Below are 13,547 nucleotides of genomic sequence, written 5' to 3' on the forward strand. Positions count from 1 at the left end.
GGAACTGGAGTGCTGTGAGTAGAAGGAAGCGGGGAGGAGACTGGTGAGAAGCAAAAGTTCGCGGTCGAACGTGGCGGCAGTCCGCTGTTATTTTGTTTTTTTATTGTTACCACAATAAAGTGGAGAAAGCAATCAACGACTCATCTCCTTCTTTTCTCCCCCTTCGTTGATATTACAATATATTTTTTAAAAACATTTTCATATTATTATTTTCTATACACAAGGTGCCGGATCTGCCCAAATAAGTCCCGGAACACAGGGAGGCCAAAATCAAGAGGTGCCGGATCTTGTTCCGGCAAGATCCAGCACAAATTATACAATGTTCGATTCAAACCTTTGATTTAAAAAACTAAAGAAACATTTGAATGGCAAGTCCCTATATTAAAAAATATGGGGACCTATCCGAGGATGGGTCCACATCTGGGGGACACTAGAGCACTCCTCTAGTCAAACAAAAAAAATTGTAATGTAAAAGTGATCTGGTGAAAAAATTATTGAAAAAAAATCAGATATCCTACATCTGAGGCATACTAGACCACGCCAAGACTGCAACCTAAGCACTCTCATGAAATTCTGATGTGTGATTTCATTTCACAGATTTGCCCCCCCCCCCCCCCCCCCCCCCCCCCCCCGGTCAGTTCATGTACATGTCAGTGTCCCCCTCAAGTTCCAGTTCAAGTTCCATTCTTGGATCGTTTCCCCTTTTTTTAAAGGGACTTGCTCTCGGAAGACATCGCGTCGCATTACCATAATGCACACAATGCAAACAATGATGCAAATGAGGGACGGCTAGTTTGACCTCGTTGTTCCTTGTGGAGACTGGCCTGACCGCAGTTGTTTTGAAGGTTCACGCAGTTTAATGTTATGCTAACTCTAATGCAGGTCGGACTTTCAGTACCAACGTTAGTGGTGTTTCCCCCACCTCCACAACAGTGATGTCTTTTTACTAGGGCTGTCAAAATTATCGCGTTAACGAGCGGTAATTAATTTTTTAAATTAATCCCGTTAAAATATTTGACGCAATTAATGCACAAATGCCCCGCTCAAACATATTAAAAGGACAGCAAAGTGAAAGGTGTACTTGTTGTGTTTTTCGGGGTTTTGGCGCCCTCTGCTGGCACTTGGGTGCGACTGATTTTATAGGCTTCAGCACCCATGAGCATTGAGTAAGTAATTATTGACATCAACAATGGTGGGCTACTAGTTTATTTTTTGATTGAAAACTTTACAAATTTTATTAATACGAAACCATGAAGAGGGGCTTTAATATAAAATTTCTATAACTAGTTATTATCTTTTATTTATTTTCTATACATTTTTATGAATATTGATATATTTTATTTATTTATATATTTTATTATTTTTATTTATCTTTTAAGAATTACAAGTCTTTCTATCCATGGATCGCTTTAACAGAATGTTGATAATGGTAATGCCATCTTGTTGATTTATTGTTATAATAAAGAAATACAGTACTTATGTACCGTAGTTGAATGTATATATCCATCTCGGTCTTATCTTTCCATTCCAACAATAATTTACAGAAAAATATGGCATATTTTATAGATGGTTTGAATTGCGATTAATTACGATTAATTAATTTTTGAGCTGTAATTAACTCGATTAAAAATTTTTATCGTTTGACACCCCTACTTTTTACATTACTTACAGTGGCCGCTGCTACTGGCTGAAAAATACTTCTAATATCGCTCCTTTTCGAACGGGGCAGAGGAGGCAGCATGTTGTCAACATGAATCTGTCTGGGCTGTGTGAGTTTGTATGTGTGGTTTTTTGGGGGGGGGGGGTTAAGCCATCTAGCCTGGAACTCCAGACTCATCGCTGTTCCACAGTCTCTGAAAAATACAGGGAGAACAGTCTGGCCGTGCCAGGCAACAAGCCATCAGCCAATCAAACGTGCGTGGGGGCGAAATGGCCCGGCACATTCAGCAATTGAAAAGGGATAAATGTAAGTCTGAACATAATGAAAATAATTAACTTAATAATGTTAGGGTCTCTTCTATTCTTACAACATATGGGAAGACAATCTAAATTACTTTGTTGGTTAGGACAATTTGAGCATCCTGAAAAGTTGGTAGTGTTATGTCCCTACCGTCCCTATGCAAACCTGTGCCCTTGCGTCCTGATATATGGTTTTGAAATTAGAAGGAAGTAAAAACAACTACAAAATTCCATTTATTTTGAAAAGGGGGATTTGTAACAGAAATATCTGCAACATTGTTTTTTAAATTGACGACAACCGGAAATTTGGCTATCTTGCCCAAAAATATGAAGTCGATACACATGATTTACTTTCGTAGGACACATGAAAACATTTGGCGGGCTGGATTTGGATTCCTGATCTTTAGTTTGATACCTGTTTTCTAAGGCGTCCTTCAACCTATCAACTACTAAAGCATGACCGTGATTGAAGATTTTAACTTTTTATATTTTTCAGCATTCAAAAGTAGAACATGTCCAGATCTAAATGCAGCCCAGAATCTCATATAAAATGCTGCATAGCTGCCATCTGCTGGCAGTATGCGTGCACATTTTATCTTTAACAGTCGATTGTTCCAAGCTTGATTTTATACTGGAGCATGTCAGACCTTCTCTGACCCCTCCATGTTGAAAAAAATCATTGATGAGCATACTTGTCAATGGTAGTAAATGTTTAACATAGTTTCTGGAAAGGCATCTTTTTGAGTCGGTGTATTGTTCCAAATTTGTTATTAGAATGGTGGAACTCATTGGATGCTATTGGCGTCAAAAGGCGTCCAATCCATTTTGATGAATTATCACTGTCATCCCTTCCAGTTCAAATGGATTGGATGTCAACTGCAGTCAATGGCATGGAATGAGTTAAGACGCTCTTTCTTATTTATCAAATTTATAATTTCACTTTAGAACGTCCATACAAGAGAATGATAAAACGGGACCATGCACATGCATTTCCCCCATGTGTTTTTGTATGCCAGGTGTGAGCGTGCCAATATACTCGGGTGTTAACCACACCTACTTGTGCGAGCAAACACGAACAAGGAATCGGCATCCTCACTAGCCATCTGTTGTGTGAATGTTCATGCTTGCCAACGTCCTCAGTAAAGCAGCAAACGTTTGTTGGACTGGAATTTATTCTTGAGGTTTGGATACAGCAAATGGGAAAAATACAGAACCAAGTAATTAGATAGTCCATGTACAGTAAACGTATTCACTTGCTTAAAGTATAAAAAAATGACAAAAGAACAAATTCACACAGCAATGATGGAAAACAAAAAATAAGCATACAATTCTGAAGATTATCTGAATAAATGATACAATTTAAAGCTTTCCATTGAACACTTTTTTTTCTACAGGGAGCATTATAAAAGCTTAAATATGCTCCGTGTGCTGCTTTAGAACAGTCAAGGCTGTGAATGCGGTGTCGCCATGACAACCACAAGACTGGCACATTTATGACAAGTCATTTTTCATCAAGTGCGTTGTGCAATTACAAACAAACAAAAATCTAAAATGCACTTTTCCTTCAATGCATAGACACAGATGAAGGGATTTTGCGTAATGGGCAAAAACTGAATAGTTTAAAAAAAAAAAAAAAAAACATGAATGAAGTAATTCATCAATTTCATATGACACTAATGTTGTTGATACAACTGCACAAGACAGGCAACCCAGGTCAAAGTGTGATATATTAAGGTATCTACTCTTAAGCCACTTATAGTAGCTAATAAAATAAATAGTCTTCAATAGAAAGGCTTGTCTTTCCAGCAAAGTGTGATCAATATCAGAATTGCAATTACAGCATAGAATAGAAGGCCATAAATACGAGGCAATTACGTATATTCAAGTCTTGAAGCAGGATAGCTGAGGACTGCGGAGACCTCAAACTCCTTCATAAAGGCTATGTGTTTACAAGTGCGTTTGTCATTAATCAATGACAAATAAACAGCCACTCCCCCTTATTCGCGGATCACCCAAAACTCACCTTTTTGCATTTATCACGCTTTTTCAGGAGGAAGTAATAATTGGTGTCAAGGAAGTAAGTTAAAGCTACACATCTTCATCTTTGTATGTCAGGGCGGCGTTACATTCAGCCCAGGTTATTGAGTGGAAGTCACAGAGCTTGTTGTCTGCTATACACCTTGTTTTCCTCGTCCACGTACCCGCTGAATTGACTCCTCACCTTCTCCACTTCGAATTTGTAGAGGTTTTCTTGGACCAGATAGCGCTCTCTCCTCACTCGATCCCTCACGTCGACAGGAACGTCGGGAATCAGCCAGGCCAAAAAGAACTTGATTAGAAACACGATATGCTGGGAAGGAGGAAGGCACAACCGTCAATTAGCTTCAAACAATTCATATACTATTTATACTTTGTATCCAACCATTTTACCCATTTCTGTGTTAAAACAAACCTTCGGCATTAGCAGTTATCTGCTGCAATTGCAGATACATAGGAGACATTTTACGAAAACATGCCTTGACATAAAAGCTACCAAATAACGCCGTATTAACAGCAAAATATCTTAAAATATAGGTGATATCATATGGTAATAAAGAAAAACTTCATTTATAACATTCCCATATTAATTTTTGAGTTTTAAAGATTTTTTAATTGTACTAAATAACTTAAATGTCACTGTTGGTCATTTTTACCATATATTTCATGACATCATGCTTTCAGACAGCTTAGTGACTGCCTCGCTTCAGAATGTTGCCAAAAAGTAAGTGCTCCTCTCTTTGAATGGGTTTTCTTTGAATTGTTTCATTTGATCTGTAGTGAGTCAACTCACGTTACTACAGTATTATATATTAAAAGAATAATTATTAATTAATAGGGGTGTAACGGTACACAAAAAATCTCAGTTCGGTACGTACCTCGGTTTTGAGGTCATGGTTCGGTTCATTTTCGGTACAGTAAGAAAACAAAATGCAAAATATAAATGTGCTAGTTGTTTATTACACACCTTTCAAAAATAGGAACATTAGCCTATACAAAGCTAGAATTCTGCTCAAAAAGTAGCGGGTATTTAAAGATAATCCAACAACAATTTGCCTTTCAGACCCCGCGTATTGGTCAGCTTTCTTTCTGAAAGAAAGAAGAAAAAAAGAAGTCCTGTGCTAAAGAGAAAAGCAATGCCAATGACAAAGATTTTAACAAGTAGTTTACAAATGAAATACCTCAATTAGACATGTACCGGTTACCGGTTTCACGGTTTACCGTGGTGTGAAAACGTCGCGGTTTCAAAACCACTAAAATTTTCCGTCATACCTTAGTATGGTATTCGCTATTTTTCATGTGCCAAAATGCAGTCGAAGTGGCTTGGTGCGGCAGCGCTCACCCTTCCCCTGTTTGTTGCTGTGAGTGTCAGTGACGCTATTCTGCTAAACAGCCAGCAAACCCAAAAACAAACCCTCCAAACACAAGGCGTACTTTTCTTCAATTTATTGAGCTCTCAAATCGTGGTGAAATATACAAATGAATACATTTAAAACGTTGTACAACTGTATTTTTCCACGTGTGAGTAGGTTCAACAGGATAGCAATAGCACCATGAAAAAGGTCGCCAAAAACAAATCATACATTTTCCTTTCAAATTCAATATACAAACTAACTAAAACTTACAAAGACAGATGTTAGCCTAGGCTAAGCTGGGAGAGCAGCTTCGTCGAGGTTTTATGTCTCACAGCAGCTGAGAGAGAAACAAGCTTGAGTGAAGGGGTAAAAAAAAAAAAAAAAAAAAAAAAAAAAAAGGATCGCGTCGAAGATTGCTAATTGCGAAAAGAGGCCTCACTCCTCACTTTTTTTTTTTTTTTTTTTTTTTTTTAAGCTGAAACCTTTCCTCAACAATATTTCCAAACTAACTTATACATTTTTAACTAACTTATTAACTTATGAATTCTTTGTTCTTTTTAACACAAAGGCATGACATCATGTAGACTAGAGTTGACACAGTGGCTGAAAATGGCGAAACTTCACTTGAGCTTCTCTCCCTCAAAAAAAGTCATACAGTATATATTTTTAATTTTATTTAGAAGTGTTTTTACTTTTTTATAGCAATTATTTTGTTCTCGCTCTAATATTGAGCAACTTGAGCTGTGGCTGTGGGTATAGTCTTGGTTCTATTTATTTATATTTTATATAAAATATTTGTTATTTTTTGTCAATTTATGTATTTTCACATTATATTCATGTTCCAATTTGCAAATATTTTCTGAAAAAAATCCTGTTCAATGGAAAAAAGTTTTTTTTTTTTTTTTTGTGAACCCATACATCTCAAAATTTTAGATCTATAATTGCAATACCGTGATACCGTGAAACCGCGGTATTTTTGCTCACGGTTATCGTACCGTCAAAATCTCATACCGGCACATGCCTAGCCTCAATGAATCATTTTTTTTCTTATGAACGGTTTTCAAAAGCTTTATTGGTGGATTTTCTCAAGTTAAAGCGCCACACAGAAATTAAAATTTAATTGTGTAAGCAGGATCTGTGTATTATTCTTATTATTTAATTACAGTTGTTTTAGATCATTTCAATTCATTTTATTTAAATGGGCTATTATTTATTTTATTATGTGTTTATATTTTACAAATGTGATGTTGTATTCATTTATATTGTATATTTTATGTTGTATAACTTTAGTTCCTATGGGAATATTAGTTCCTACCTGTTATTATTATAGCAGAGAAGACAGCAGTAAATCAACAAGGAGAAGTCAACTGTGCCCCGATCTACCACTCAAGAGATCTGATGGACTTAAGGAGTGGGTTACGATTGCATATTAGTTTGAAAATCGACTGGATCCACCGTATTTTTACACGAGTGACTTCCGGTCTGCCCGATCCTAGCTAAAGCTAGTAGTATTGACGCAGCAGGGTTGTGTCTCGCGTCAAATAATAAACTCTGCCGTTCTTTTCGCATGCGTTGTGTTGAGCCGCTTCTGGGACGCGTCTAACACGCGGCTGTACTGCGACTGGTGTGCAGTGGCTGATTGACTTTAACGCCCGCGTTTCACTGCGTTCTCGCGGTGGCCACGTTGTCGCGCCGTTGACGTTTCTGGGTTATACTGTCCTACCGTGTTGGTTCTCATTATAGTAGAGAAGACGGAGTAAATATAATCTATACAAAGAAACTGTAACCCGATCGACTCACAGCCTCGAAAAATAAGTGTTACATTACGTCAGAAACTCGTTCGGCACGCCACCATTCCGAACCAAGCACCACGTACCGAAACGGTTCAATACAAATGCATGTACCGTTACACCCTTATTAATTAATATTAAGTTTAATGTTTAAGTCTAAAAATTAAAATGTTTAAATAAAAGGTATAACCTCTCAACCTCTAAAATGCAAACCATGTGCTCTCATACTATGAACTAAATGGCTAGTAATGGCTTCCTTAAGCTGTTTTTGGCAAATGTGTTACTGTGAAGTGTTACCATCAAACCTGATTACGATTAACCCTGTCCCAATAATTTTGTTTACCAAAAAGGAAAACAGAATATGACAAAAAATCAAAAGGAAATGACCCAAAGTAGACCCAAAATCAATACAATGTTGCGTTCAGTTGGTGTGGGTAATGTGATTGACAAAACACACGTGCTTGTTGATTATTTTAAGAAAATAAATATATATCTAAAAAATAAACACTTATCTGAGAGATAATGATCTTCTTAAACCGAATAAGTCATTAAACCCATAGAAGCAGAACTTTAAAATTCTGATTTTCTGAAGGTAAAATGTCTTGCTTTAGTGTAATGTCTAATTTATTCCTATACTGAAACACACGCTTTTTTTTTGACACAAGGAACGTAAAACCAGTCCTGGAAGTGGTTTAATATATGTTCATGTATGCGGTTAGAATCTTTCTGTAACCTTTGCAGAACCAACACCTATACATATTGTGTTCCGTTTTGTGCATGTTACTTAAAAAAAGTAATTAGTTATAGTTACTCACTGCTTCTTCCAAAAAGTAACTGAGTTAGCACCTGAATTACTGAATAGTAAAAGTAACTAGTTACCAGGGAAAGTAACTATTTCCGTTACTTTAAAAAGAGGTTGTTGTATGTCAAAGAATTTGAAATTTTCTGAGCAGTATTCGAGTCAGTTGAATAGAGAAGAACAGACAGGTAGTTGTGTTATAGAACCCCGTAATATTTATTGCACCTCACCAGCAACAGATTTATCCTACACTTGAAGTGCAACAAAAATAAACAGATTTGAATTGCTTAACACAGATGTGGACAAAAGCTTTGCCCCGGGACATAAATTACACTTTACATGCACGTTCTTTCCTTTAATTTCGAAAAAACTTCAAATAGTGTTTATATCTCCACCTTGTAAAGGACAAATTTTCCTCTGAATGCTCTGCCATCATATCCCTCTGCATCTGTTTTGCGTGTGTGTGTTTGTCGCGCGCGCTGTTCCGGTTTGTGTGTGAAAACACCGGCTATGAAGTACGTGCGCTATGAGGCCCAAGCGTTTACGTCACAGAATGGGGGCTCATGTGAGACTTGACAACAACGCAGCCATATTGGGAGCAGGTCTGGCTCACGGGACATTAAACTTTAACCTGCCAGTTCGATAAAGAGACAAACTCGTTACTAAGGCGAAGAACAGATATGTGATCAAACTTAAGGATGTGAACAATGTTGACCCTTACGAGCAAGCCGAAGACAAATGGAGTAAAGATGTCGACGGGCTGCCACAATTACGCCAAATGGACATTCTGCTGTATTTATTGTTTGGTGTATGTTACTAAACTCATCAACGATTCCAAAATTACACATCGGTGTGAACAGTTTTGCTGCGGATGGGTACAGGACCGTCACATTATGACCGTATCAAACAGCAACTCCATCGTTCTTGCAAAGGTAGGCTATTTTCATTGCCATGAACCTGAACGCACCCCAAGTCTTGGATGACAAATAAACAGAGCAGAGTAGACTCGCTACGGCTGGTTGTTTCTTCAATTTATTCAAAGTAAGTAACGCACCGCTTTTGACCGTCAGTAACTGTAACGGCGGAGAAAATAATTACAGTGGTACCTCTACATACGATCGCTTCGACACACGAACTTTTCGACATCCGACGTAAAATTTGACTCGCCATTTGTTTCTACATCCGACGACATGCTCGAAATACGACGACAATGGCAGCACCGCAGACGAATGCACGGCGGATTTTCTTGTGTGACAAATCAACACTGGTTTCAGAAAAGGTTGGTACAGGTGGTGAAACAAGGAAAAAGTTGACGCTTACCTTCTAAATGAAGATGCAAATGACAGAAAAATATGAGCGTAGGGTGGGCATCCGTGAAATGGCTCAACAATACATCTCCACGGTCCTCCTCCGACCATCGTTCGCCAGTCTTTATAAGTTAAGCTGACAATTCTTATTGTGGTAACATCTCCAGAGAAATCGCCAACTTCGCCACGTTTTTATCATTTATTTCACAACTTATTCAAAACAAAAACACCTTCTGTCTACCGCAATTGACGGTGTTAAGAAAACATTCAAAGTGAAAGTGAAACTCAAGAAGCTCACCGGTCTGCCTCTGGCACGTCAGCACCGCGGTGCGTTCAGGGTCAGCAAAAAACGTCCGCCACATTAGAACCCGATTCGTTACATTAATACAGGAATTATTATTATTATTATTATTATTATTCCGATTTTGATTTATAATTTATTTGTTTTGCTATGTGTAATTGCCATTTGTAATAGTACCAGCAGTATTTTTTTAAGGATTTAGTGAAGGTTTTTGGGCTGTGGAACGAATTAATGGAATTATAATGTATTCCTATGGGAAAATCCTGCTCGACATACGACCATTTCGACTTACAAACAAGGTCCTGGAACGGATCAACTTCGTATGTAGAGGTACCACTATAGTTAGATTACCCCGTTATTGAAAAAATAACGCCGTTATGTAATGGCGTTATTTATAACGGCGTTATTCCCAACACTGATTGTGTTTAAGTAATTTCCCATGCAATGAACTGAAAACATGCAAGATTTGAAACAAAAATTACAACAACAAAAAAAAAAGCCATTGTGTTAATTAACCTAAATTATCTGAAAACCCTAAATTTACCTCCATGATGATGATGAAGGCTAGCTTGGCAGCCAAAACATGCCAGAACTGCAACGTGTGGGCATACTGATTCTCGTGGCCAGGAGGGTAGCGGTAGTCTTGGTACCTGCGTGATTGGTAAACATTTTTTAAATACACCATTGCAAGCTTTTATCTGACGCCCTTCGAAAGCTCTCCCCCCCACACACACACACCTGCAGGTTGTGATGGAGCTGTTGAACCAGGACGGCATCTCATCATCATCTGGCCTGTTGGCCGGTAGGAACTCTGAGATGTTGAACACAGACAAGCTGTTGTTGATGTAGCCTTTCATAGTAACTACCCCATCTGGCTGGTAAGCGTACATATACACAAGTCGGGGGATCATATCAGAAGTGAAAGCCACAATGAAAGCCTGCAAAAGGACAGTTGAGAGTCAGTATCAACATAATGAAAAAAAGCCAAGACTGCATGGTAGTCCATCTCTTACATTGGTAACAACAGACAAAATGGCAATGCCACTGAGGATTTCCCCCCACGCGCCAATACTATGAGCTTTGGCTGCCACGGGACGTCTGAACTGAGTAGTGAGCTTCCAAGCGTCCACTCGAACCTCGATAATGTTGTTGAAGAGAGCCAGCAGAGGAGCCAAGGGGAAGGAAGCCACAAACAGAGAGACGAAACCAAACTGGATCACTGGAGCACAAAGAAAATGAAACAGGTGGGAAACAGCACCATCTGCAGAATTCAGATGGAGATGTAAGCATATAGAGGGCAATCAATCGCTGCCAGTCTTTTCCCAATCAAAATTGATTTGACGTCTAGCGCCCATATTAGCACTGAAACATAAGCATTTACAGGCAGTACTCCCAGTTTGTTTGTTTTTTACTAGTTTTTTTTGTAAATTATAAACCAAAGAAGGGGGGCACAGTAAATATTCTCTTATGTATTTTAATTTCTTTTATTAATATATAGCTTATAGAATAATGACACATTAGTGTTAAGCATTTTAATTGTTTATTTGTTTTAGAAAAAACAAAAAGGAAATTAAAAAATAACTTTTTTTTAATGCTATATTATTTTTTTAAATGAACTTAAGAGTGTTATTGGGGGTTATAACCAGAATTTATTTCAATTTTATTTGGTTTTAATTACCATTTTGCTCATTAAAATTTTATATATTCATACACACACGCATATACCTACACTGCTGGCCAAAAGTATTGGCACTCGTGCAATTCTGTCAGATAATGCTCAATTTCTCCCAGAAAAGGACTGCAATTGCAAATGCTTTGGTAGTAATATCTTCATTTATTTTGCCTGCAATGAAAAAACACGAAAGTGAATGGGGAAAATAATTAAATCATTATCATTTTACACAAAACTCCAAAAATGGGCCTGGCAAAAGTATTAGCACCCTTTGAAAAATCATGTGATACTTCTCTAATTTGTGTAATTAACAGCACCTGTTGCCTGTGGCACATAACAGGTAGTGGCAATAACTAAATCACACTTGCAGCCAGTTAAAATGGATTAAAGTTGACTCAACCTCTGTCCTGTGTACTTGTGTGTACCAAATTGAGCATGGAGAAAAGAAAGAAGACCAAAGAACTGTCTGAGGACTGAAGGAGCAAAATTGTGAGGGAGCATGGGCAATATCAAGGCTACAAGTCCATCTCCAAAGGCTTGAATGTGCCTGTGTCTACCGTTCGCGGTGTCATCAATAAGCGTAAAGCCCATGGCACTGTGGCTAACCTCCCTAGATGTGGACAGAAAAGAAAAATTGACCAGAGATTTCAACGAAAGATTGTGCAGATGGTGGATAAAGAACCTTGACTAACATCCAAACAAGTTCAAGCTGTCCTGCAGTCCGAGGCTACAACAGTGTGAACCCATACTATCCGTCGGCGTGTGAATGAAAAGGGACTCCATGGTAGTATACCCAGGAAGACCCCACTTTTGACCCAGAGACATAAAAAAGCCAGGCTGGAGTTTGCCAAAACTTACCTGAGAGAGCCAAAAACATTTTCGAAGAAAGTTCTCTGGTCAGATGAGACAAAAGTAGAGCTTTTTGGGGAAAAGCATCAACATAGAGTTTATATGGGAAAAAAATAGGCCTTCAAAGAAAAGAACGCGGTCCCCACAGTCAAACATGGCGGAGGTTCCCTGATGTTTTGGGTTTGCTTTGCTGCCTCTGGCACTGGACTGCTTGACCATGTGCTTGGCAATATGAAGTCTGAAGACTACCAACAAATTTTGCAGCATAATAATGTAGGGCTCAGTGTGAGAAAGCTGGGTCTCCCTTAGAGGTCATGGGTCTTCGAGCAGGACAACTACACCAAACACACTTCAAAAAGCACTAGAAAAAGGTTTGAGAGAAAGCACTGGAGACTTCTAAAGTGGCCAGCAATGAGTCCAGACCTGAATCCCATAGAACACCTGTGGAGAGATCTGAAAATGGCAGTTTGGAGAAGGCACCCTTCAAATCTCAGAGACCTGGAGTAGTTGGCCACAGAAGAATGGTCTAAAATTCAAGCAGAGCATTGTAAAAAACTCATTGATGGATACCGGAAGCGGTTGTTCGCAGTTATTTTGTCCAAAGGTTGTGCTACCAAGTATTAGGCTGAGGGTCCCAATACTTTTGTCTGTCCCATTTTTTGAGATTTTTTAAAAATGATAACGTTTTAATTATTTTTTTCATTCTCTTTTGTGTTTTTTTCATTGCAAGCAAAATAAATGAAATACTTTAAATAACAAAACAAAAGCATGTGGGGAATGCAGCACTCGGGCCTGAAGGCTAACTGCGCACTTTCTCAACTCTCTCACTCCCTCTCTCGCTCGACCACTTTCTTCCTCACTGCTCAAACTAACAATGCTGGTCACATTGAAAATAACAGCGGCCCCCTTGGCGGGTGCTGGTAACACCTGCGTCCACTCCACTTGCTTGTCTCTGCCCTTAGCTCTCAATATACTTCAAACGGCGCCATTCTCGTCTGTTCGCGGCAATGCTTGAGTGGGTCGTTCCGCGCATGCGTTAATTGCGTTAAATATTTTAACGTGATTAATTTAAAAAAATAATTACCACCCGTTAACGCGCTAATTTTGAAAGCCCTAATATATATACATATATATGGCAGAAAACATAGACAAGAGTGAAAAAGCAGTTTCTGCTCTTGCACCCGTTTTTAAAATAAACTGCTGTATTTTAAGCCAAAAGAACTGTTGCGTTTGATAGAACAATATGTCTATATGCTGATATAGCAAATTCATGGTGCATTAATTCCTCGAACTATTTTTCATTTGTCCGTTTTACCCTTTAAACCCCCATTTAAAGACGTCGCACAACCGCTTTTGTTTCAACCCAGCCATAAAAAGAAGGTAAGTAATTATATTTATTATTCAAAATGTCTGTCATTTTTAGCTTAAAATCATTAATTGATGTCCAATATTTAGTTAAATAAAAAAAGATCTTTTAA

At 38.2% G+C, this 13,547-nt stretch overlaps 1 protein-coding gene across 4 annotated transcripts in view; it reads right to left on the reverse strand.

Moving 5' to 3' along the window:
• Window positions 1-2,980: 2,980 nt before the first annotated feature.
• ano5a (anoctamin 5a) overlaps window positions 2,981-13,547 on the reverse strand; it is a 38,708-nt gene continuing 28,141 nt past the window's right edge. For 2 of the 4 annotated variants that reach the window (XM_057836988.1, XM_057836990.1), the window contains 4 exons: window positions 10,562-10,767; window positions 10,287-10,486; window positions 10,093-10,198; window positions 2,981-4,309 (listed from right to left, as the gene is read on the reverse strand). In XM_057836988.1, the coding sequence (XP_057692971.1) occupies window positions 4,112-4,309; window positions 10,093-10,198; window positions 10,287-10,486; window positions 10,562-10,767 (710 nt within the window). In that variant the 3' untranslated portion in view covers window positions 2,981-4,111. Of the gene's footprint in view, window positions 4,310-10,092; window positions 10,199-10,286; window positions 10,487-10,561; window positions 10,768-13,547 lie in introns of those variants that run through there. The other 2 variants (XM_057836989.1, XM_057836991.1) reach the window with 2 other exon arrangements.

Source organism: Corythoichthys intestinalis, chromosome 5 (assembly GCF_030265065.1).
Source record: "Corythoichthys intestinalis isolate RoL2023-P3 chromosome 5, ASM3026506v1, whole genome shotgun sequence".
In the NCBI taxonomy this organism is placed as follows: domain Eukaryota; kingdom Metazoa; phylum Chordata; class Actinopteri; order Syngnathiformes; family Syngnathidae; genus Corythoichthys; species Corythoichthys intestinalis.